A 27,154-nucleotide genomic window follows, 5' to 3' on the forward strand; every position below is an offset into this window, starting at 1 on the left:
TACTAGTCCCAGATAAATAAATACAAAACACTGGCTTTCTATGGACGTTTTTTGAATTTTTATTAGTCACTGATCATAATTTTTCCAACCCAAAGACAATAATACACAGCAGAATTCTAAAATGTCCCATGAAATTGTTTACAGCCTTATTATAATTTCAGCCTTGCATTCCCTTCCAGGTTTCAGGACAATGGACTCAAATTCAACAATCCTTTCTTACCAATCAGATTTTATGTGGTACTTTACCAGAGATTCATAAAGGGGAACTTCATACGAAGACTCGCCAACTAAATGACTTTAGTTCTATGAGAAGAAAAGGGAAGGAAGCTGGATTCCTGACTCCCTCCTCCCCTTTCCCACACAAGCACATGTGTATCAACCAACATAATAGTGAAAAACAATCACATCAAATGGAATGGTGTGAATGCTCACTTTCATTTTATCCCCAAAGCTATGACTTTTTTTAAATGACAGATATTTAAACTTTTTTTGAATTTTCCATGTTCAGCAAAGAGGTATGTCGAACATTTTCTTTGCATTTTAAAAAGATACATCAAGAGTAGAAATGAGAGTATTTACACTGTTTTGCACATGCAGCTCTGAAGCTGAAGATTGCAACCACTGCGACCGATGTGTCTTACCTTGTGTGCAGTGAAGTAAGACAACCATGTATAGGCAAACACATTTATATTAGTGGATTTAAAAAGGTCCATTTGCTGTTCATACACTTCCCAAGGATTTGTTTCAATTCCGCCAGTTCTTTCAACACTTAAAAGCATACAATGTTCTTACAGGAGAATTTAAGAATTTAAACGATGGGGAACACTGCACCTTTAAAACTCAAAATTCACTGGAGAATATAAAATAAAAAACACTGGACACAATGAGAAACAGTCCAATTTTGTTCTTTGCTGCAAGTCCCCAGGTGTCTAACAGCACTCCCATGTGGTCAAGTGCTGCCAGTACAGAAAATGTGAATATTCTACTACAGCTTCTGTGTTATAAAATGGACAGAAAAGTTACTGTTTTTCTTAAGGACGGCTGCACAGCAGAATGTGATTAAAAAAGAAATGCTAGATAATAACAAAGACTCTATAAATGACAAACTGCCTCACACCAAAACTGGGAACTTTGATTGTTTACATTGTATGCCACTTGGTTGAAGCATTAATGTGATGGGAAAACTCCATCTCCTGGCATTCTTCTACAAGCAAAAACACAGTCTACTTATTTTCTCCATGAACCAGTTTACACGCCTGTGACCTATGTGAAAAATGCAATGGACAGCAGTGATGAAACCCATGCAAATGCTAACAGAACTGGTGAGGAGACTGGTTGCCAATACAACAATCAAAACCAATTAGCATTTTTTTTAATGCCAGGACATAGAGCAAAGAGACCCCAATGTGCATGAGAAAGCACAAGAGCAGCAAGCCCCTTGCCACAGCTGCAGCCTGCTATTCAGGTCCATAAATCCTTACGTTTTGATAAACACGTCTGTTTTTAACATTCTCGTTTTGAACTTGAAGCCTTTAGTTGTATGCACAGGTGTGTCAACTGACCATCCAAAGTTGATCTGATTTAATTTCCAACTACAGTAAATGTAAAAAAACTTTCCACCACACCTCTTGTATTATCTGTTGACTTAAGCAGGTAAGGGAAGTGGGCAGCCTTCAGACTTTTCTTTTCTGTAAATGTGACCATTTCTCTTTCATGTAAAATCATAACCGAATCAGATGCAATGGCAAAAAAAGAACAAGGTGAGAGGGAATAGAAGACCATCCCAGCTACGTAAGTATTATAGCAGTGCAAGACAGAACATCTAGTTAGGCTTGATGTACATCATCTACATGAAGCAATGGAAGGCCACATTTAGGCTGTCTTTAAACCAGCCACTGGGTTTGATTGTATCAACTGAACACTACTTTTGAAATGTGTGAAGTGAAGAAGCAATAAGATATAGCTCAATCCAGAAGAAAGCTTATTGCATTTTGGCAAGGGGCCCACTCCCATTGAAGAGGATGTAAACAGATTAAGAAGTTCATCAAAACAAATACATTGTTGTTTCTGGTGTTATTGTACAGTGTTACTCAGTAGTATATTTCTTGGACTTTTACCTAAAAAATCCCACAAAATCTCATCCACCAGCAAACAGACACATCTTTATCAAATTACATATCTTTGAAAAGAAATGGCTTAGTAACTGTTTTAATTTCAGCCAGATAAAAATTTACAAACATCTAAAATGACTAATTTGTTTAAAGATTTCAGTCTGTCCTTAAAAAAGGAAAAATAAGGTTTATCCATTACATAACCCAAAACTGAACAAAGTCTTCAAAAATTCAATGAAAAGGAGTAAATTAGTAACTATCCTTCTAAGGTTTATTAGATATCTGTATAGAATTAATTTCTTCCTAGCTATTCATAACCGGGTCTTGAATTGGATATTTTAGCATTTTTACAATTATATACAATATACAGGCAGCAGATGCTAAATTGTTTTGTAATGTACATGAAAACAGGGAAAGCCAAACAATTTGACTAATACGTAAATAACTAGATTTATTTTAGTCCATTTCAAACAATACACTACACGTGTATGTTGACAGAATAAAACTGATCTTTAGAAAACTGATCTGAAAAGGGGTGGTGGGCAATTGAGGTGATCAATATATACAGAAAAGCCTTGATTGCATTAAGTTGTTCAGTCTAAAAATAATCCCTAAAAGCACGTCATACATCTCTTGTTCCATATACACATGGCATTGCTACAGAAGATTTTATTTTCAAAAGCTAGATCTTATTTGATTTGGTCACAAAAAGTTAGCAGTTAATATAGAACAATAAATGCAAAAGCAAAATATTTCTACACAGTAAATCAATGCTGGTAGCTTCACAAACAGTGTAACAGAAAAACTCAGTAGCACAATCAATAGTATTCAACTTATGTAAATGAATGCCTCCCGACATCCCAAAGGTTGTTTCATGGTCCTGTTATGCTCGTCATAATCAAGGTATGCCCTACAATTCTTAAACAGAAGTCCAAAAAAAACATTTGTGAGGTATTTAGTTGATGATGTTTGTTTGCAAGAGCTAAGAAAACACATTGCAATTTGGAGCACTACATGTACCTTGGAACCTAATGTACCAAAAAGGGACAACATATCCACCATTTAAAATCAAGTTTCACTTTCAGTCATAAAAGTCAGCTTTTTAAAAAAAAAATCACTTTTAACCAGTTAATATTGAATTTATCTCCTACTGTGAGTTGATAAATCCTTCAACTTCCCAGCATTGTTCCTAAGCTAACTAAACTGATAGGAGTTACCTCAAAATCTGTCCTCAACAGCAATTACTTAAGTTATCTTTTCAGTCCCTCAAAGGCAGAAATTTTAGACATGTACATATAACCAAGGTATTACATATCTAGATTTACGGAAAGCAGGGAAAGATTGGTCAAATCTTTGATATAAAAAGGCACATTGCTTTGATATCAGGCATTATTTGCAGGACATGTCTTGTCCTAAGTGACGTTTGACAAGACGAAACAAAATCTCTCAAACAACTATGCTATTGGAAGGTTACATGAAAAAGTGCTGAAACAAAAGGCTTCCTTTTAGAAAATTTTAAAATCACAAGCCACAATGACAAAAAGTAAACGCATAAAAACAGAAGAAACAGTACTACGTGCATAGCATTACATTCAAAATTATTTCCCATCTATATGTACAAACATTAAGTCAATGGCTATGCGAATACAGAAAAAATTAAGACTTTCTGGATGCAGACAAAAACAAACCTTAGTCGTTGCTGTTAAACTGCATACTGGTGTATTTGTGAACATACTTATTAACAGGAGTCAGGAGAATCTTGATCTTCCATTCTGTTTTAGAATAGAATGGAAGATAAAGATTCATTATGAGGCCCAATGTACATTCTGCAAAGAAAAACAATTGAAGATAAAAAAGCCTTTAAGATCACTGCAATGAACAGTAAAAGCACCTTTAAACCGCTCAAACCTTAGCAATAACTTTACTGCTTTGCTCCTCCCCTCTTTCAACTAAAAATACATAACGTGGCAAATCACTGGGCAAAGCAGTCAAGCTTTTCATGTGTAATCTGAGAAAGTCTTATCCTTCAAAGAAAAATTCACTTTGAAATTTTTTTTTTTTCATGATTAGTCATAGAAAACTGAAGGGAAGCAAAATGTGATGTTAAATAGGATTTATAGAGTATAAAATTGTGTTAAGGGGGATGTGGCTTTTTAAAACATATCTTACCAATGTATCATTCTTGTGAATTATGAGTATTTAAAAAAGGGATCTGACTGATTAGATAAACTGATTGCAATACCTTAATCATGATAACCCACTACATTACACGCAATTGTGTCACAAAAATATTAGGTTCGCTTTTTGCAATGCATGACGGAGAGAACAAAAAACCTTTACAATTTGAAAACTGCTTCTCCCATATTTCATTTTTCTGGCTCCCTCTTAAATATGCTTCTGGTTATCCTACAGGCTTCCCCACCCTGTTTTACCCTACAAAAACTGATGTAACATCTCAACCATTCACACTTTCCTCCTTCCTTAAGATCTGAATACCACAATAGCTGAAATGAGGATACTCTTCCAACAAACAGCTCTGGAACCTCAAACACATCCCCTAAAAAATCTTCATCCTGAAAATACTTTAGACTGGCAACCTCAAGACAAGCTTCACAGTCAGTCAGCAAATTTAAAAGAAGAACAATTTAGTTGTTGGATTCTAGAGCAATCAGACTTAATATGAAACACAAAGTATTGGGACCATATAGCTGGTAACCTTTATTACAGAAAATAAGTTAATTTTTTTAGACACCAAACTGGAAAATGATGAAATATCACTACACTCCATATATTTATTTTTTGGAGCCCAATCATACATCATACTTTCTTAATTCTGTATGGTGCACAGATAACAGAGCTGATTAAAGTGCAAACTTCTTATACTTAAGTTGCATTTTATGTAGAGCTGTAAAAAATGCAAAAAAAAATATCCCCAACAGTTTACAATTACAGATTCAGATAAAAACATAAAAAATAACCTGGACAACTGCTCACATTGAAAAACACCTTCCACCTATGGTGCACCTTTAAGAAGAGTGAATTTTCCAAAAGGGCAAAAAGGAGGCAGAGCTGAAACCCAAGGGAAGTACCAGAAGAAGAGTTTTGTGTGCATGTGAACAGAAAGGCAATGGAAGTAGTGGCTATTGCAAGCAGACATCGTCAGAGACGGAGGTGAAACCAATTTAAAAGTTAGTAATGGATATGTTTTCGGATATTTTCGGCGCTATCATCATCAGCATTTTGTGTCCAAAAGATTCCATTGGTTCCCTGCGCAACCCCAGGGTAGCAGTCTGCAGTGATATTACAAGGGATCAGTTGGGGAAGCTTCCCAGAATTCCCCTGGAAGGGCCTAAAAAGCAGAGAGGCGTGTCATCACTGCCAAGTCTGGGGGGGGAAGTTGTTGACCTCTGCCAGGTCTTGGACAGAAGACCCTTTATGGGTGTAAGTCAGCTTGATCCTCATTCGCAGTTGTTGCTGTGAAATCAAAAAGAAAAGCCCAAGTTTTTTTTAATCAGCCACTCCTAAAAATTAGAGCTCAAGAGAATTGTCATTGTCTCCCAAAACCACGGAGAATAAACTTGTACTGCTTCAGTTACATCTGAACATTGATTGTGATTGTTAAACATTTACATAGCTAAAGGTAAAAGCAAGAAAAGATATCCACGTAAATTACCTGACAAGAACATTTCTAAAATTGTTCTGCAAGTCCTTGGATACTTGGAAAAGGCAACTGCCGTGTTCAAGCCATTCTGGAATGACTCAGCTTTTGTTAAAAAAAATCCCTAAAACAATTGTTTTAAAAACTCATAAAGTTTACATTATACATCATTCAATGGTGTAGTAGGTAAGGGTCACCACACGCATATGTAATCATGATTGCACTGTGAACAATCATAACATTAAAGAAGAGTTACAGCCACTGGCTGACTGAACTGCATCACCAGGCCTTTAGAAAAAATTCTGTGGTTACTGGCAAGATAAGTTACCTTCTGTGGATTGAGTACTTTGATGACCTGCGTGACTGTTCCTGTGTTCAGTGGAGGGACTATATTACTGCTAGGAGAGAGGAGCTGCAGCTGGAACGTCTAACAAATAGAAGTGTTGTTAATATCTTCAAGCACATTTTAAACACGCTTCAAGAGTCCAAAAACCACATTTAACAAACTCAAATACAATTTAATAGACAAAATATACAGAAACAATCCATCACATATTGTAGACAAATCAATCATACACAACATCAGTGCACACTGCATTAATAAAAACATAAAAAACATACCTTTGGTACTGCAGCCTGAAATACAAAATCTGTCATGTCTGCCTCAGTGGAGTTGGAGGCGTGTATAGTAATAACTGCTATATTTGGATTTGTGTTGGACCTTTCAAATGTGAATTCTATCTTCAGCCCATTTTTATTGTATGCTGTCATGGGAGGAATACCTACACAGAAAAGAAATTCTTTAAATAAAACGCACCACGGCTTGCAAAAAGAACATCAATTTAATATCAAACCTCAACTACAGTAGAGTGCTTTCTGCTTTGATGCAAAAAAAAAGATTCAAATTACTAAGGTGTTATCAAAACACCCACACCTGTAAAAAAATAACTCCCACTGGACACTTTACATTGATGTTGACAGATGACAGTTCTATTCGGTCTTTCACTGATATTACTTTAACGGCAGTGCAGCTATTGAACAATTGGCATACTTGTTCAAAGGCATACTTCTGAGACAGAACCTAGGCGTTACTGTGCATCTTACAAGATGTATTTCAGATTTTCAATATTTAAGGCTTTATTTAATTCCCCGGGTGGTCAGTACGGCTCAAAGTTCTTATAAGTGCCACATTCAAATATAGGCGTACACTTTTCTGTCTATAGTTCCATCTTTACAGACAACTTTAAAATAAGAACATTTATGCAAACGCAACTGTGTGAAAGCAGCATGTATACACGTGCAGCTTTCCAAATAATACAGTAAGGTTAGCCTGCTGGAGGACATTCTCACCTGCAGCAATGTCATTAAAAAGTGGTTGTGATGATAGCCCATCCAGTAAGAAGGGAGGCTGGGACATGGAGATGGGAGGGACAGGTGCAGGGGCTGGACCACCTTGTTTGAGGAAGGGAAAGGATTTACAAGGAAAAAAAGTGTAAAATGCATGCATGAAACAATTCCTGAAGTCTTCCCACTTGTTATCTATACACAAGAGGACAGACTTAAACCTTAAGTAACCTTAAATCCAGTAACCTGTATCAAATGGAGCTTTCTTCAGAAAACTGTTAGTCTACTCTAAATTGATGGAGAATAGACCTTTAGATGATCAAATTATCTTGATTTTTTATAACGCTTTAAAGAAGATGCGAACATTGTCACTTGCATTATTCTTCTATTTCATTTCTTAAATTGACATAAATGAGGTCAAGTATAATAAGGACCAGAATGGGTCAATTGCTCTAAATTCCTTAACTGGAGGGCGTTTCATCTTAAACCATTTTTAAACCACTTAAAGCTAACCAGATGCTCCCATGAAGCTCAAAATCAAAGTCACCCAAAAAAGGTAATGCTAAAGGACTTTAGGTCTCCAAATTATTTAACCATTGGAAGTACAACCTACAACAGAAGCAGCTCCTTGCAACACATCCAAAGAAAAATCTACATACCAGGTCATTAAAAGAATGCTATGTGCAGGTAGCGGATTAAAAAAATGAAACACCAATGTAAAGTCAACAAAGAGAACACTGGGCCACCACATGAAGCCAGTAAAGTCAGTATGTGTCATGGCATAAGGACTGCTACGGTCTGGAATTGTGCAAGAGGGATGAAGCCCCGTTCTTCAATTAAAAAGTCAATCTGCTCACACCTGGTTAATGGTGGTGGGATATGCTGTCTCAGGGATTGATCCAGAATATCACATAAATGCTCAATTGGGTTCAGATCGGATTACTGAGAGGCTAACTTCATCGGCATGTTGATCAAACCAATGGGCGACCACATAAGCTCTACAGATGAAGGCATTATCATCTTGGAAGACACCCCCTCCCAGCAGGAAAAAAAACGCTGCAACATGGGTTAAAGATGATCATACAGTACCATTAAATAACAATTAGCCTTCTAACCTTTGACCTTGCCTTCTAACAGAATGAATTAACCCAAGCCACACCATGCAAATGCACCCCACAACAGTATAGAACGTCTAGAACCCTTCACTGCTGGAACCAAGTGCTCAGCGCTGTAGAGTTCTGTAAACTGGCACCACATGTGCCCTCATCTATTTAGTAAAAAACAGGATAAAGGTCAATTCATCTCACCAGATCATATTTCTCCACAGCTCAGCAGGCCTGTGCTCAAGTCCCCTGTACTACCTGACAGAGCAGTTCGTGCACCACAGCTTCACTGTGGTATCCCACTCAATTTGAATTGGCTAATTGTGCCCAAGGACAAAGTTTACAGTCAATCTATAGCTGCTACCCTGTTTTGCCTTACACTTTTTAAATCATGTAGAGATATCACAATCCTGGAATATGAACTTAGGCCTCTGTTAGTTTTTGCTAATGATTTCTGTGTTCCAAACTAACATCAATTTGGACACTGTTGTTTGCGGAAACATCAGTAAGTTGGTCTCTGAAGCTTCAACAAACACCTCTTTTAAACTGACATCTCCTCTTACTCCTATGCTAACCAAAACTACAGGCCACTAGTCCAGCATTTCTATACATGGTTTTGTTTTTGCTTAATCAATGCATGAGCCACACCTATGTAGAACAACCTGCATTCAATATACGTAGTGTCCCTTCATTTACCCATGTACATTCATATTTTTGGCAACTAGCTGTATCTGCCATTTTAAATCCCAATGCAAAAGCCTGGAAAAGACTGGTAGAGATTAATTCTCTGTGCAATGATAAAGAAACTGGCTAGACTCCTTATCAGACCCCATTAAACATTCAGCTCCAACCATTGGCTAATCAGTAAGATCAAGGTGTCCTGATGGCTTTCATATCCTTCCCAGCACATAAGCTGCAGTACTGATTTTAAGTGGTCAAGGACAACTAAACACCGGACAAAATAATGACAAGGGCCAGAGAGGCAATTCAATCTACCTGATAGAGAGAGATCACCCAAAAGATCCAGTAGTTCACCACCAGCTGAGGCAGGCTTTGGGGGTGGAACAGTCTGGATCACAGGCACTACGTCACTCCCTCCAAGGAGGTCCAATAAATCATTAGCCTAAAAAATTGAAAAATAAATTATATGATCACACTGCTAGTGTTTTTTAAACCTTTACAGATTAAACTCTTTAAAAACGCCTAGCACGTTTACATACCTTTATCAGCATTTGTTCATAGGAACTTGATATTATAATAAATTAAAAAATGCATTTGTAAAACTAGATTGCAACAAAGTAATTCTGTTGCCCAAATAACTGAAAGCACCAGAACAATAAAAAGCATTTTCTTGCCAGCAGGGGTCATAATTACACCAGAAAATGAAGCATCTGATGCAGCACATAGATTTCAAATCCAACAAAATTTTACATTCAAGCAGCTCTACAGAAGACAACTTAGTCCAGGCAATTCTGATTAACTGATTCTGACGGGTTTCAGTTAAAAATACCAAGGCAAATTCAGGAAAAACTACATGGAACTTAAACATGGAAATACATTATCTAAACCTCCATAGGCTGCACTACCTACAAAAGTAAATACTACCCATTCTGTGCAAATGTTTGTTATTTTACGTTAATGTTCTCTCAATTCAATGAGATTTAAATACTGGGTGCTTCATTTCAGGAGATTAACAGAGGCTTAAACAGAAAGCTTTTTCTGTTCCTACCTGGCTGCTTGACTGTGTGACGCTAGTTGTGTGCTTCAGGTCTAGTACAGAAGGCTCTGCCTCTCCGTTTGTCTGCAAAATCTCTGTTGGGCCATTGGTTGCTGTCTTCTCCATAATGGGCATGCGTTCCAGTAAGGCCGACCTGCATGGGGGGGAAAAAAAAACACCCATAGTTTATTTTCTGGGCTTACCACCAGATTGCAGCTGTTGGGTGAAGCTGTTACAAACTGCTTTACAGTCCTTTTTCAGTCAGACCCACCTCATGTGATCATATTTCTTGAAAAGTGCATTATATTCTACTGCCCGTTGTTGCAGCTCCACATCTATGCTGCTTCCATATATTGACACAACTTTCTTAATTCGGCTGAAAAACAGGACAAACCAATATTAGAACATCTGTTAGAGGACCATACTCAGTCTAGGGGTATAACTATCCCAACATTTTTATGAGGCTCTTTATAACAGATGTAGGCTAATAAACAATTTTAAAAAATAGTTTAATTCATTTATTTTCTCAAATGCCCTGGAAATACTAAGGCAGCTTTTCTTGTAATGTCATAGAAAACTATACATTATTATAATACAGTTTAAAGCTTTAAAGATTTATTAACCAACAAGGTGCGACTGTCTGTAATTTACTATTAAAATATATTAAGTATACTATATATTAGGACAAATTATAATGATGCTGTAAAGAATAAAAACAAAATACAATAGATTGGTGTATTTACTTCACACTGCTGGTGAACCTAGTAGATAGCTTCATGATGGCAGTGAGAGAATAACCTCTGGTCACAGGTGATGACAAATTAGACACCAAGAGACCTTCTAAAACATCAAGAACTTCGTCTTCCGTAACCTAGAGGAGAAACAAAGGTGTGAACAGTATACTACATAAAATGATGGGCGAGGTTGGTCTTATCCAGTTTTATTCTGCTTTAAAAATACTTCTTAAGCACACAAATAATGCAAAATAAGTTGTGTGTAAAGTGTTTTAACAAAATTCTTACTTGAATGGGTTCCTCTTCTTCACACTGTCCTGAAACAAGCAGATCTCCATATTCCCCTATACACCAGGAGGCCACTTGCACAAGAGGTTGCTGGATAATAAATAAATCAGAAAACTTCAGTATAGCTCTTCTAATTTTGTAACCTTTTGCTCTTTATACACTCGTAGCTCACCTGTGAAATGTCTTCCAACAGTGCTTTGTAAAGCCTCTGCACAGTGTAGGCATGCATCTCCACACTATTCGTGATGAGCTGAATCAAGTTAGGCACTGCATCATCCCTTACATAGCTTCCAGCCTGAATATTAGAGAAGTCAATATTTCACTTCATGGCCAAGATGTTTAAAAAAAATGTGCACAATGCACAATGAACATTCAAGTTGCAAATTAACCTACTGAAACTGGTAATTTGGAAGGTTCTAATTCTTAATCTCTTGACTCAAATGCTGTTGTCAGTGCTTAATGAGTCAACATCTATACTCAGTCGATGGATCACTCAAAGCTTTCATCACTCAACAGCAAATCAATCAACTAATCCTGCAATGCTAAAGCTGTCCAATAAAAACAGCAGTACTTTATCACTGTTTTTTCATCAGCTTATCAATCTTTACAATGACACTGCCATTTTGTTGTTTTTTTTTCTTTAAATTAAATTTTTAAACTATGTAGTTTCAGGAACACTAATGATATCACTAGCCAATATATGAAACACACAAAACTCATACCGTTGTAAGAACTCTCATAATAGTGTCAATGTGCCATCTTTTTGAGGGTGCATACCTGTAAAAAAAAAAGGAATAACCAGATCCACTCATATTAAGCTTCCTTTACTTCAGAAAAAAAGAGCAAACTTTCAAAAAGAACTTTCTAACTGCATAAGAACAGTGACAAATGACAGGAACCTTATTTGGCTCAGGTAGCCTGATCCAGGAACTTCATCCAGCTGTTTTTTGAGAAAAGGCAGGATATCAGTTTCAATCACATGTGTAGGGCTGTGCAGCATGTTCAATACTCCCACTACCCCTTGGGAACAGAAATGCCACCTGGCCTGTTTTAGATGTACTTCCAAATAAGCTACCAAGTGATCTCACATTCCTATTTCAGTGCTCATTTCACGTTCGCGTTCATTCTGAAGAAGTACACTTGGTAGACTTACTATTAATCTACAGTACAGATTTACTATTAACCAGTTCTCAAACCAAACGATTATTTCCTTAGATTATTTATCTTATCTTATTTCCAAAGATGTTATTTGCATATAGGTGCCCCTCTAGTTTTGTTCTAATAATACTTTACATAACCTTTCATGTAATAAAAATGAAATGTATGGGTGCATAATTACTTGTTCAGCTTTATTACCATTACTGGGATTGGCAGTATATAAGCAATTCTCCAGTCCATGGGCACCCCTGCCTTTAGCAACTATTGAATGAATCAATAGCTTACAGATAATATTTGTTTACCTGATTACAGCTGGTAAGATACCATCAGGCCCCAGGGCTTTATTAATCTAAAGTGTTTCTAGCACCCAAGACACCTCCTCCTCTTTAATACTAAAACTTTGTCTTTCTGCTGCCTGAGGCATTTTCCTTTCTTCTTCCTTAGTGAACACCTGAGTGAAATCTTCCTTTGTTACACCTGCCATTCCCTTTCTTTGTCCAGACATTTCCCATTGTTGTCCCAAATATCTTTTACTTTATCCTTAATGGTTCTTTGGATGTTATAGTACCAAAATAACTTATATTAGCTTCCACTGCAATATCCCATTCAATTTCTTTTCTTGTCTAACATCCTTTTTTCATCTGTTGTTGCAAATCATTGTACTCTTTTTATTTACCTGTTTATTCCATTGTTTTAAAAAAATAATAATTGTATAAAGCTCTTTCTTTTCCCTTAAGCTTTTCCTCATTGACTTGTTGAACCATTTGGGTGACTGTCTTTAAGATGCAAATTTATCATATCTTTCTACTAACCTGTAATTAAAAACACTTACTTCTCTGCAGCGAGAAAAATTCCTGAAGCACAGTCTGCTTTGAATTCTGGATCACAAGAGTCCAGGAAGTACAGCAATTCCTTCATCATTCCACGAATGTTGTTCCCGTTAACCAGAGCAAAACTGAGCTCCATTGCACGTCTGTTTAAAGTTACAGATACAATTTTAATTCTAATTTCTCACATTTTGAATCCTTAAATTGACGATATACAATAATATTTGAAGTATTAGTAAATAAGATAACTTAAATGCTTCTCTTACCGCTTTATGGACACATCTAAATCCTTTAAACAATCCACAATGGTACTCCGATGCCTCTGTACAGCATTGTGGTCTGTTTGTACCGTCTTCAGTAGTGATGTCAATGCCACATATCTAGAAGAAAAGTGAATAAAACTTCACCGACAAGTCTCTCATAAAACCAGTACCTTCAGGAGTCCCAGAGTGCTTCAACCAGTGCAAAAACTGCCTCTTGAAATGCATGGGTCCTGGAATTCAATCATTGCGCAGTCGCTAACTGTATATTGTGAAATATAATCTGGATTCCCTATGCAGAATCGCACAAGTTAAGGTTTTGACTCAGGTTGATCAGAGTATTCTCTGCTTGCCACATACAGAAGTCTCTGCCTGCAGAGTCTTACCAGTTGCCCATGTGCCGTTGTCAGAGAGATGCTCTGCTATGTCATATCTCTTGTAAAATTCTATGTAGCTCAAACAGACAATAGGTGTTCTTCCCTGATGTTGCAGGGGTTGTAGGTGGGAGCTGATTAATGATTAATTCAACATTGGAGGAATATAAAAAAGGTAACTGAGAATCACACAGAGCCATATTACATAACAAATCTATGATAAAAACTATATCTTACCTAATATTTTTGTCATTATTTAGAAGAAAGCGTCCCAGGATGTTAATTGCTAAAACCTGTAGTGAAAAAAACATTTAAGCATTTATAGATGGAATGTTCTTTGCCTATCATTTGCTTAACATCCATTAGAGTCAGCAAGGTAAACTACTTTAACCCCATCTTCAAACTAAGTAACAACTGTTTTGAAGCAATGCAGTTTGCAATTACAAATTTTGCTCTTTAGAGGGGCTACATTTTTAAATTTAAAAATGTATAAACTCACCCTTAACCCACTTTCAGATTTGATATCCATTATTGTTAGAACTGTTTCATAAAGAATTGCATTGCCTACATTTTTACTGGTCTCTGTGTTTGTTGCAACCTGAAAAATAAAAGTGTTGAAGTGAAATAGTTATACAGACAATACATTTGTTTCCCTTGCAGAATCTAGTAAAAAAATGAGCACTAATGACAACAACAAACAACTCACTTGTGCAAGAATGTCATTCATAGCTTCACTGGAATCATCATCATTCCTTCCTAGAATCCGGAGTAATCTCAAAATCCGCACCTGAATAAATGAAAATGCACATTCTTAAATCTCACATTTTTCTTAAAATTGCTCCATAATCATATAAAGGTAGGGATAGTTCCATACCTGTAGAAATGGATCACTAATCCCAGATACGTCATGTTCTGGTGAATAACCGGACATGATGAGATTCTTTAGGATTCGAACGAGCTGTGGAACAAGCTAAAAAAAGAACCAAAGAAATTAAATAGTAAGGCTTTAGCTTAGGTACAGAAATAATCAACCAGTGCTGTGTTAAGACCTTGAGTTAATGTAAGTGACCAAAGAGAAACATGAAATGATTAGCCCTAGCTTCTCAGATCACTAACATTATCTATTTACTATGAAGATATTGTTTTGCTGCTACAATACCAGGTAAAACATAGCATAATCACTATGAAACTGCTCTTTAACTTTAACTCTCTTGCCTCAACTCAAACTCAAACCTCAAACTTTGCCTCAACCTTAATTCAAATCCCAACTTAAACACTGATTAAAAAGTTTAACTACCAACTCCTGCGATATTTAATCTACTGGAACAAAAAACATCAGTTTACTCACGCTGAAGTTAATTTTAAAGGTATTTGAAGAGTCATGAAGTGTTAGAATATTGCAGGATTTCTTTATTTAAAAATGTTTCAATAAATCATTAAACAAGACATTGAACTGAATAATACCTGAGAAGTAAGACTCAACCACAACCAATTCAGTATTCTTCAGTAAGTTCTAATGACAAATAAATAAGTAGTCACTTAGGTTCTATGCTTCTTGACAACATTCGTGATGTTAGCAGCACCAACTTAGCACCAGACATTTGATTTCTCTAAATGATGATATAAATGAATTCCTACAAAGTACTATGATCTGATTAACAATGATAATTGGACAACAAGAAAAATGCGTTTATTTTGCAACATAAAATCTGGTCATGACACAAAGGATAGAAGTGTAATATTTCCAAAATAATAAAATTACTTTGCACACAATAAACTGACTACATCGATGATGATGATGCAAAATGATCTCCTGGAGAGCATGCACCAGCTATGAACCAGAATGTATTCTTACCTTCTCATTCTAACACAATGCAGGAATTGAAACAGACAAATGACAGAAAAAATATGAAGTAGATGTTAGGAAGAGTTTTAAAGAATTCATTACTTCAGAGAAATTGAAGAAAGATTAGATTATGAATATGAAGTGTGGCATCACTGGCATAAAGTTACACGAAAATTCCACCCAGTTAAAGGAAAAAAAGTATTCATTTGATGTGCCAAATGAGGTGCACACCATTAAGCAGATATAAACAAAAAAAAAACATTATACTGTATTTTTGAAGGGGAAACTGTAAGGAAAGCAATTTTAAAAGGAAGCATTATGTAAAGATGAAATGCAAACATGATCTTCAAAGCAAAGGAAGACGAAAAGTTTACATTTATTTTAAATTCATTCAATTTAGTTGTAAATATTTAAATAAACCGCTTAAAATATTAAAAGGAAATTGTACAGAACACAACCTGTAGAACAACGTCTTTGCTGGATATTATCCATGAATTTTGCCACAGTACATTTTTTTTATCAAAGCTACCTTACGTTCATAAAATGGAAAAAAACATCAACAGGTTACTTATTTATGAACATAATGATGGTGATATATATGTACCAGCAGTGTTCCTTACCTTTCGGAAATGTGCTAGCATATCAGGGCTTCTTTCACACATTTCGGTGAGAAGAACTACTGATGTATGGAGAACACCTACAAAACGGGAAAAAATGTCAACGTTTTATTATACTACTCTGCACTGTAACTGTAATAAAGAGAAATCAGACATACGGTATAGAAAATGTCCTTGGTGCAACTCAACATGTCATGGTACAGTAAAAGTAATTTTACTGTAATTTTTTTTTCTGGGACAAAACGTTTGCCTATATTGTTTGTACCATGTGTCAATGCATTTTGCCAGGCAAGATGATGTGTAGATCTTTCCTCTTCTGCAAAAACAACTCCTCTTTGTACATCTCCAGCTGCATATCCTTCATTTGTAAATTCTGCATTCTTTAGTGTTAATGATATCGTTATCAACTACTTTTCAAATATTATGATTATGAATATCCTTCCTTCACTTGTTAATGTTTAAAAGATAGAAGATAAAATCCATAACAACAATAGCATCTAGCTAACATATTCAAATCCATTTCTTAGCAATATGGCACCAGATTTATGCCTCCCAGGATTTCTTACCATGGTTTTTCTCGCTTAGTAGGTTTTTCGTTGCCGGTAGGAACATCTCCATCAGTTCGGGCACCTTTCTGATAACATGAACTGCACACAATGCAGCCTAAAGATAAATTTCAAACATCATAAAAAAAGAAATTTGGATATTTAATTACAAATATCTGTTTTCATCCTACTTCGACATGGTAAATAGAAAATCTCAGGATTTCAACTACAACAGAATTCAAAAGATCCAGGCAAAACTGCCAGGCAGCAGAGACACGGGTGTGAACTAGTGGTTTTGAAACTCGGTGGGCAAGGGCCACTTCTATTAAACATGCAACATTATTACAAAAAACAGGCAGATGAAAGTGATGTTTAAGGCTACACTGCAGAATTTTAAAATCGTCTCAGCAGCAACACTTTTTATTAATTTTGTGTCCTAAATATTAAGTTAGACTACTATGAAATATATACTTCTTAATCTAGCGGCAATTTAGCTGGTTACCTCAGACAATCAGCATTAGTGGAACCTAACTGAGCACTTCATATGGTATAATGCCTTGACTGCAAAGCACATTACACTGAAGTGACTAATGCAAATAAAAGGTACCTTTTTTCTCAGGTAGGAATTTGATGTTTTGAGTAGCTTTTCCACTTCTCCTGCTAGATCTCTGCACATTTCTGATGAGCCCATGCAACCCAGAGTACACAATGCCAACCCCTGGACATACTGTGTGCTGTGGTTCAGATCACTGAAAAATGGAGGAGGAAAAAATTAAGTTAGTAAGGCTCGCTTAGGGACATTAAATTTATTATTACTTCTTGTTAACTGAGTTAACTAACAGTTAATGAACTGAGTAACATTTGAGAATTAAAGCTGCTATGCCTGTGTGCAATACCACATTTGTATCTTTGCTGCTACAAATTACTTCAGATAGCCATGATGCCAAAACAAATATACTTTAAAATATCAGTCTTACTTTTTAATGCAATTTGTCATTAATAGATGGACATCTTGTCTCTCATCCAGTAGTAACATGGCTCCCAAGTACCCTATTCGCTTGTCTGTAAACTTCTGAGATGCAATCAATTTCAGGCACTCCAACTGAAAAATATACATTACATAAAATTGAACAGGAATTGAACTACTTAGTTAAAAAAAAGAATTCATTTTCCAAAATTGATACTAAAAGATTTTATAAAACCCCAAAATAAAATCAGGCACAATGGCACTGTGGTGGAAGCTACTTGGGGATGATGTCTGAGTGGAGTATACATGTTCTTTGCTTTTGTGTGGGTTTCCACTGAGTGCTTCACTTTCTTCCCATCTACCAAAGAGATGCAGGTTAGGAGAACAGGCTACTTGAAAAATAATGTACCTTTTCGGGAATGGGGTTTCACAAGAGAAATCCATACTTGGGAAACTGCTCTCAGTGTAAACTATGAGATTATACAAGTAATCATGCAAGGGCAAACGGCCTCTTCACATTTGTGTCCTTTGTGATTAAAAAGCCAAGGGTTCAAATACTTTACCTGTCCAAAGTGTGCTGGGTACCCCAGCATGTGCATATAGAGTAGCTTAGCAACATTTCTACAGCGGTACGTGTTGTCTTCTTCTCTGAAGGATGATCTAATAGCAGCACATTCTTTCTGAATCATTTCCCGTTCCTCTGCCTGGGTCCGAGCTGTCCGGATGGTCCGGATGAGCTCCCGCAGTCTGATCGGAGCTGGCATCCTCTGAAACAAAAACACACATTTGATTGAATTGCACCAAATAGAGGCAATCATGACATAGAACACACTGACAGTAGTATTTACATTTATCAAGCATAGACTTAAAAAAAACCAATACAAAAGCTCCCTGTAGCATGAGGCCTATAATACTTTTCAGAAAGACTCTTCTTAGGTGAACACTTAAGATAAAGTTCTGAGATTTCTCAAGCTTCTCATTTCCAGTTTTGCTAAGACTAGAAATAATGTTCACACTTTCACGATATTTTGTTATCAGATATTCCTGGAAAGCGCGGGATCTCTGTACCAATGAAAAGAAAAACAGTCACAAAAGTTGCAATTTCTATATGGATTTGTTCAAGCTACACAACAAAAGTGCATAAGCATAATTTGCTGCATTAAAACAAAGCTTTACGATATAAATGAGAGAATGAATGTTTCCAAAGCAGTTCTGCTTTAAAATATGTAAGTTTAGCAATATAAACCTACATTTTATAACTCCTTTAGGGACATTAATATTCTAAACTGATAAAAATGAATAATTTAAGAACATTGGGAACATAACCAAACTTAAACAGTGTATAAAATACCATACTATCAATGGCATTATACATGGTGGGTCTTAAAGAAGCTCTGCTAAAGAGATAAACACAAATCGATCGCAATTTTCTGTCAATTAAGAGAACCAAAACCAACAGTTTGAAGATCACACAACCTTTGAAGATTACACAAAGACAGGTCATGTGTAAATAACTAGGCTTAATAAGCAAGCAGTGACTACACTCTCCCCAGAGAGGAATACCATGATTCCAATTAAAAGGCCTTTAATGAAAAAAATAAACCTTACTTGCTCAGAAAACAATCACTAATTTGCCTCCAGTTAACAAAACACTACAATAAGACAACAGTTGTCTTCACAATTTTTGAAGAAAGGTTTCACAATTTGCAGTAACATATTATGGTACAGGGTGGGACAGTGTTTAGCATGGATGCCTTGTAGCTCTGGGGCCCTGGGTTCAATTCCATCCTGGGGTGCTATCTGCATGTAGATTGTATGTTCTCCCTGTGAATGCATGACTTTCGTCCTGGTTGTCCAGTTACCTAATTCAGTCCAAAAACATACTGGCAGGTTAACTCACTTCTGGGAAAATCGATCTTGGTGTGGAATTGTGTGTCTGTGTGCCCTGCGATACACTGGCATCACATCCAGGGTGTACTCCACCTTTCACCCATTGCTTGCTGGGATAGGCAACACTGAATTAGATGAAACACTTAGAAAATAGACAGATGTGCATTGCTGCGCAAAGCTTTTCCATCAATGGACCTTAACTGGAAAGAGAAACATAGATAGTACACACAACCAGAGCCAATGATCACTTATAGTAAGCATAGTAGATTCCATTCCAAAAAATGGAAATATCTAGGTAAACTAGAGACATGCAATAATCAAATAACATCCCAATACATGTATGGCCATGTATAAAAATGCTGGACAGGCCTGCTTTACTATAACTGTGGCTAGCATGGGAGCTAGAGAACACCTCTGTTACTGTGAAGAAAGCGTAACTGTTTGGCCGGAGCTTCAGTGATCAAAATCATGATGTTTCTAAAGCGTCACCATGCAAGCCGAAGGGGAAAACTTCGTCGGCAAGGGCAATTTGAAAAAAAAGGCAAGTAACTGTGAATCAATTCGCTGCAAATGTCAACCTGGGGCACAAGAAATCAGTGTAACGAAAAAACAGTCCCCCAAGAACTCCACAGAGCAGGATACCATAGCCTGCTTGCTATGTACAAACCACTCATCACACTTGGCAATGCACATTTGTGAGTCCAGTGGTGCAAAGACCTCAGGCAATGGATTACTAATTAATAGAGAAATGTAATAAAGTCTGATGACTATACCTGCACTATATTCTTGACGAATGAATGAATACACTTGTGGTGCCAAACACATGCTTGGTTCCAGCAGTGAAGGGTTCAATTAGCTCGGGTGATTGTGTGGTAGATTTCAATCCACAAAGTTGTTCATATAGTAATTGTGAAACTAAAATTTCCACTTGCACCCACTTTTCCTTTAACAGGGTTTAGTAAATAGCTTAAAATATTTACTGTATTCTATTACAATGGTTCTATGATCTATTACTACATAGCTCTACCTTCTAACAATATGAGAGTACAAGGAAGGAAGCTATTATCTGATTGATTCAATCATTAGACAAATTTCGCAAAAATGTACAGAGATTTTAGTTTAGTCATAACCAAAACCACTACACTAACATTGTGCTGTGAGGGAAACAGCAGCAAGATATCGCCACAAAGTTTTACATACTATTATGTTCTGAACAATGTCTGTGAAGGTGTAGATGGCTTAGAACCTGGGTTTTTGCAATATGTTCAGGTGCAATATGAACAGGTGCTCCAAGTGAAGGAACCGAAGGACACATCTGTGCAGCAGCTGCAGCAATGCGGACACAGTAGCAGACTGCTGTCCTGAAGTGGAAGCCGAGTTTTCAGACAAAGCTTGCAGCTTTCTGGTCGATCTACTTTACGTACCCATTCTCACCTACGGCCACTAGCTTTTGAGTTGCGACTGAGATCGGGGGTCAAGGGGCAGAATGAGGCTTCTCCATTGCTGCTGGGCTTACTCTGTTACTGGGCTAACAGCTGTCCCGAAGGACCTCGGAGGGGAGTGGGACAGCAGCCAGCTGATGCGACTTGGCCGTCTGGTAAAGAAGGCCAGGCGCCTCCCACTGGAGGTGTAGCAGGCAAGGTCGAGTGGGAAGAGGACCCAAGGCAGACCCAGGACGTGCTGAAGGGATTATATCTCTCAGCTGTTCCCGTTTAAGAGACCCGATTTCTCAAAATACTGAAAAAAATGGCAATACTTAATTTCTTCTAAGGCTAATGTTTTTAAATGAAGGCACAGAACTTGGTAGGTTAATTTAAAGATAAGGTGAACAGGCCTCCGCATATGCAATAATAGCAACAAAAACTTTTTTGTCTCCAAAAATAAATTACAAATAATTGATGGATTAGGATCATAAGAGTTCAAGCCACGATTTAAACAGAACTGGGCTATACTAAGGAGGACACCTGTTTCATGTGTGGGTTATGCAAGCCCCCATGAATCAAACTGAATCCTTGTTGATAGTTCTGACCACAACCCCATTCATTTACTGAAAAAACCCATGGGCCATATCTCTGAAAACCCCTGAACTAGACTTTCCTGGTCAGACCAGATCACGTGGATCAATCTCGGCAAAGTGTTGTGACTTAAGATCACCTACTGCATGACCCATATTATGGCCAAATATTGACTGTTTTTGGCTCTAACATCTTACCAAGTTCCACCATATTTTACAGTTGACAGGTTAAAGCACCTGTGTCCAATTAACAGAAGGCAATTTAATGCTTGGAACCATTTAAGTCACTGGGTTTATCATGGATGGGTGAACCAATAAATCAATGAAACCAAAAACATTTAATCACTATCCAAATATCTGTATCCTTTATTTTTCTAAAATATAAATGCATATATAATAATAATAATAATATAATAAATATAATGCAATGTTTCTTTTGATGGTCAGAATACAAACTTTGTTTTAAACAAGGCATTAAGCTGCTGGACCTAGACTAAAGAACTTCGTAATTTGAGATCTGAAGAAGGTAAAACAACTCCATGTTTGCAGAAAGGATAGATACTGTTTATATGAAGTAAGTCTCTTTGGCAAAGTCTCTAAGTACATTTCAATATTAATTCTCTCATGGCCTGTTCTATACTATAAAAAAATATTCCCTTCGGAGCAATAAACATTTCTTGCTTTTATCCTACTGCAATATTCAAGGCTCAATTGCTTTTGTATTTATTTGCCTCTTTTCATGCATTTTTGAATGATTCTTTCAAGTTCAAGTACTCAGCCCTGTTGTTGCCCTAACACAGTACTTCTGCAGAAATAATAATTCATGCTTCCTGTCCTTTCTATCCAAACTTACAGCATCGAATGCTCAACTCTTAAACTCTGGGGTGGTGGAACATAAGAATATTTTAAAAATAACTGGTCTGACAACAATTTCCTGAATGATAATGAACAGAATTTTAATATTCAAAGATGGTCAGGAGTAGAACACTGCATAACATATACAGGACAACAGTTACACACTGCTCATTTGGAAACATGTAAAACTAAAAAAGCACCTTAAAGTGTTCGATGTTTCCGTTTTGTCTAAAAACGGAAAAAATACAGATTATAGCATTCCACCAACAATACCTGAGATGAGAGGCAGTGACAAATTAAGTGAAAAAAGAAAATTGCACAACACTTCCCAAGTGTTGCAACAATTAGAACAACCAGAAAGCACAGCAATATCCATTTTTAATTACAACTGCTGCCCGACTTTGAAAGAAGGGTGATTTTTGGCTGAAGCTTCAGTGACCTAAGTAGCTCAACTTACTGCTGGCTCAGGAACGAGGGTGCCTTAGATGATGTCAGCATGGACTTCAGAAGGAAATATATCACCATCAAAAAGGCAACAGTGAACAGTACTGCAGACTCCACAATTGGGATATCTGTGTATTACTTCAAAGGCAAAACAGGCAAATAAATCCAGATCACTTGACTGCAAATTTAAACCTGGAGAACGGATGAAAGAAAACTGACGAATAATAGTTCTAGAAGATGTTATGTTGTGTTAACTTAAAAAAAATCACCAACTTGACTACAAAGTACACACACCCATAGTCTAAGAAATCAACAAGAACATTAGTCACTCTTCAAACAACTTAGAATTCTTTTTAGAAGGGGTAGTAAAGGTATGAAGGTCCTGACTTTTTCTTATGCATTGGGCGTGCAGTATTTCCATATGTACAAGAAAGAAAACATCTTAAGATTAAACGTCCTTAATGCTTGACTTACAAACGAAGACATCTTATACAGACGATATTCTAATCCTATACTACTCGAAAAATAGTGGTCCCCCATTTTTATTATGAACCACAAAGAAATCTAGATTGGTTTTTCACACATTAAATGCTTACACAGTCTGACTTCGAAATAACTGAGGAACATAAAGACAGGAAACAAAAAACATTGGAGAAAGAAAAACAAGAAGCAGGACAAATATATTAAGAATCAGTGAATACTTTGTATTGAAAGGAATACACAGCGCTTAGACTTAGGTTAGCCTGCTAATCCACACTATCATTCAGCTTTATCATTCTGCTGAGGATTTCTTCCAACTTAGCTGAAATCTACTGAATCTGGGCTGAAAACTGCAGCTGCAGTAGATTACAAACAGCCTATTTCAGAAAGATGTTAAAGTTCCAGCCCCTCAGCAATTTTCATTATTTTTACTACAACAGTAAACATAAGGGAAATTACAGAAGGGCTGGAATTTAGGCCATGCAAACAAGACAGAAAGTAAACCTGCTTAACACTGCAAAGTGAGTAGTATAAAATAACTAAGTGAATACACTACATCTCACTATGAAATAATCACAAGATACTTTCTCAAACTACAAAAATATTATCTGAAGTATTTAATCTTTCACCTAGTTCAACAGTTTTTCTGTAATTAGTTGTTTAGTGATACAAGTTTTCAGAAACACCTGTCATGCGCCTTAAGGTGAACTTAAGTGTTTTAACAATCTGGTGGTGTTTTCCAAACTATTGCCTTCTTCTCAAAGTATGATGTACATCTACTCTTTTTTCGCAATTTCTATTGAAGAGTCTTTTGGTCATGTCACTACAGTCTGTCAGTTCTTCTTTTTTATAATCAGTGTTCTTCTCATGATTTGCTTTGCTACTGGTGTGCATTAACCACAGAATTCGCTCCCTGGTCATCCAGTGTACAAGGCCCTTTATATAGATAAGTTATAACAAAATGTAATAAAAACAAATCTTTACTAGCAGCCCCAAAACATCAGTTATTCAGATTTGCAGTTACAGTTACATTAAATTAAAACATCAACTGTTTTAAAGTCTCCCCTTGTCCCAATGTAAAGTCCAACACTGTAAGGTCCAATATGCACAGAACTCTTTCCTAAAAGTGTACACAGGCGTGTGATTTGCCGATCAATGACTAACGTGTCTACCTAAATTCACAGGTATCAGTTAACCATTAAAAGGAAAATAAGTGACTCAAGGAAAATAACTCAGGTGCTGCTGAAGTAAAACGATTAATTTGTTCCCTGATTTACATAAGTGAAGTTAATTCTGTGAGCTCCTATATTGTACATAAAAAACAAAATGCAATTCCTCAGAATAATGGTAATTAAAATATAGAAAATTGACTTTCCATTGAATAGCAAGATGCCCTATTGCTCGGTATTTCTAAGGGCATGTCTGGCACCCAATGAAATTTGACAAACCGTTTCCTTGTTTCATTTAATCCTACCCCTAGAACTGCTTGCCTGTATTGATAATGTTTAGGACCAACTATTCTTACAGGAGTCATGTTGCTGTAAGATCAAAACACACAATGAAATGACTTTAGGATGGAATCTTCACATTCTCAACATCCCAGGAAAGCACCAACACAAAGGACCAAACCTTTACTTCTTTTGGTATTGACAAAATCACAATTGAACATATTCAATCGCAATCAAAAGTACCACGCACAGCATTTATATGACCATGACAGAGTGTTTGCTATGACTCTCTTGGGCGTTCCTCCACTGTTAATTGATCATATCCAAGCAGAAATAAAATCTGCTTATCAACCTACAGCATCTCAGTTGCCCTATAATGGAAATTGTAGTAGAGTACATTAGTGAGATATTATTTTAGAACAGTACATTAGTAAACCCAATACATATTTACATTAAATAAGCCCTGAGACTCCACAAACTCATAAGCTGTACACATTAGACTTTTCTGCTGTAAAATACTTGAAAAATACTTTAATAGATCTGTATCTATCTATGGCTGTAAAATACGTGAAAGCGTATTAATAGATCTGCTTTACAACATCGGATATAGAGGACATCATCAGAGGACACATGAAAAGTCAACGCTTAAATCTTGAGAATAGAAGGCACTGCTTTACACAAAAGGTTGCAGGAGTCTGTAACATCATCAAAGCGAACACCATTGCCATCAAAATGTCCCGAATAGCACAGGACCGATGCAACACATCTATATATTTACCAATTGCCAGTGAATCGTCTTGCTATACAGCTGTAACACCTGTTAAACTGTCAAGCTGCCTTACACTGTACATTTTAGAATGCAACTGTTTTTTTAGAAACACGTTAGGGTTACTGTCTTAACTTGAATATACCTACGCCTTCAATGCTTGATAGAGACGGCGTCAGCAATACTATAAGTACCTACCGCTTAAGTCCATCTGTTCACCTGTACAATAGACTTCGAAAACCCAAAATAGCAGGGCTTGCTGCAGGTGCCACACAGATACTTTACACACAGCGAAACTTAACAATGAAGATTTGAGGAAATATCTCCTATTTGGAGCCAACTTCCCTAACTGTGCCATGTCCAAATTAGAATACAGTGCGCCTCCACTGCGACCCTAATAAATTAGATACACATGTTTCATTTATTTCTGGTAGTAAGAGCGCAAGTCCTCATTTCCTTGGGTCCAGTCACTACACGGATAGCCTGCTAGGCCTGTCCGGGCTTGGCCTTAATCATAAGGGAGGGAGCCTGCTTTTCTCCACCGCTCGCCCGCTAAAATAGGCCTCTTCGCGGCATCGATTTTCAACAACGGCGGTGCTTCCCATTTCACCTTAAACGACCCGTTTCGCATACAATACTAATTGCACATCGCATATTACCTTCCGAATTTAACAAACACACCCTTACCCCCAGAAACATCGCAAATCTAAGCAAAAAATGTCAGCACTCTTCCCGTGACCGACAACCCCCGGTGCAACCCCCCTAAAATATCAGACATTATTTACCACACTACGAAATCAGTGTCAGACAAGGCTGCGGCACATATATTTTCCAAGTCTAATTTAATATTAAGGTGTCCCGTGTTCAGGTAGGCGATACTCACCGGCCGTAATGACACCAGAAAGAAACTGGAATCTTCTCTCTTTGCGACGGAGGGAGGAACAAACCTGACATTCAAAATGGCGGCTCTCCCGGCCTCAGCACCTACCGCAGGCGGATGATTACATTGAATAATATCTCATATAAGCCTCAACTTCGTGAAGAAGACGCCATTTGGGCTCTCAAGGAGAGTAAAAATCTCCCAGTAAAACTCACAGGACTTAGAGCCAACATGGCGTCCGAGGGCAGGGTAGATTCCTTCGACTGGCTTCAGCTGACTTGAGGCAGGCAATACTAAGCTTTCATAAATGTGCAATACCGATAAATACAAACAAATGTCAGTCATACCCTAAGTGAAATGTATTGTACTGCTATGTCAGTTAGCTACAAGATTTTCGGAAATTAGCTTTGTGTTTTCCTTATGCTTGGGAAACATGAAAGTTGACTGTTATACTATTCATTTGACAATACATTTCTAAAGTTCAGCCAGTGTTTTTTTATTCATAATAAGGCTATTCTCAGGAAATAAAACTGTGTAATACTTGAGTTATCACGTTAACCAATCCGCAAAAAGAAATAAAAAGGTTTTAATAACCCTTTATAAGTTATATGCTTTTAACTGTGTCACCATGCAAAAATCAAAATCTCACTGAAATCTTAGGACAGAGATACATTTTGGTCAACACTGCAATTTATAATCTTTGGTTAATAAGAAACCGAGACCGAAGGCATGCCCACATATCTATTTTCTTTATGTGTAGGTAAAGCGGAGGAGTTATAAGTTAAGGTTGCAGCACAGGAGTAGGAGTAGTGCTGCGGTCCAGACTTC

At 36.9% G+C, this 27,154-nt stretch overlaps 1 protein-coding gene and 1 non-coding gene across 3 annotated transcripts; both read right to left on the reverse strand.

Annotated features, from left to right (window-relative positions):
- Positions 1 to 35: 35 nt before the first annotated feature.
- On the reverse strand, positions 36 to 26,420 carry ap1g1 (adaptor related protein complex 1 subunit gamma 1). Of its 2 annotated transcripts, none has more exons than XM_088938622.1 (23): positions 26,330 to 26,420; positions 18,113 to 18,316; positions 17,560 to 17,684; positions 17,190 to 17,331; positions 16,604 to 16,700; positions 16,041 to 16,117; positions 14,449 to 14,544; positions 14,281 to 14,361; positions 14,074 to 14,172; positions 13,812 to 13,867; positions 13,207 to 13,320; positions 12,946 to 13,086; positions 11,678 to 11,732; positions 11,128 to 11,250; positions 10,956 to 11,045; positions 10,677 to 10,804; positions 10,205 to 10,309; positions 9,946 to 10,087; positions 9,213 to 9,339; positions 7,120 to 7,221; positions 6,391 to 6,551; positions 6,098 to 6,196; positions 36 to 5,585 (listed from the first exon to the last, which is right to left on the reverse strand). In XM_088938622.1, the coding sequence occupies exons 2-23, from the start codon at positions 18,311 to 18,313 to the stop codon at positions 5,484 to 5,486; spliced, it is 2,463 nt and encodes an 820-aa protein (XP_088794748.1). In that variant the 5' UTR covers positions 18,314 to 18,316; positions 26,330 to 26,420; the 3' UTR covers positions 36 to 5,483. The 2 variants fall into 2 exon arrangements, with proteins under 2 accessions (XP_088794748.1, XP_088794749.1); XM_088938623.1 differs by lacking the exon at positions 26,330 to 26,420 and adding an exon at positions 19,450 to 19,508 and having other exon boundaries at positions 4,813 to 5,585.
- Positions 11,396 to 11,474, reverse strand: LOC148817138 (small nucleolar RNA SNORD71). The gene has a single exon (XR_016094633.1). It is a non-coding gene; the product is annotated as a small nucleolar RNA SNORD71 (small nucleolar RNA).
- Positions 26,421 to 27,154: the final 734 nt, after the last annotated feature.

Source organism: Atractosteus spatula, chromosome 21 (assembly GCF_055471065.1).
Source record: "Atractosteus spatula isolate fAtrSpa1 chromosome 21, fAtrSpa1.hap1, whole genome shotgun sequence".
In the NCBI taxonomy this organism is placed as follows: domain Eukaryota; kingdom Metazoa; phylum Chordata; class Actinopteri; order Semionotiformes; family Lepisosteidae; genus Atractosteus; species Atractosteus spatula.

Coding starts and splice junctions, on each gene's coding strand:
- ap1g1 (XM_088938622.1), bottom strand. CDS start 18,313: ATGCCAGCTCCGATCAGACTGCGGGAGCTCATCCGGACCATCCGGACA. Junction 10,088..10,204: donor AAGAAATATGATCACATGAG/GTGGGTCTGACT, acceptor CCCCCCATGCAG/GTCGGCCTTACTGGAACGCA. Junction 6,197..6,390: donor TTCAGGCTGCAGTACCAAAG/GTATGTTTTTTA, acceptor TCTATTTGTTAG/ACGTTCCAGCTGCAGCTCCT.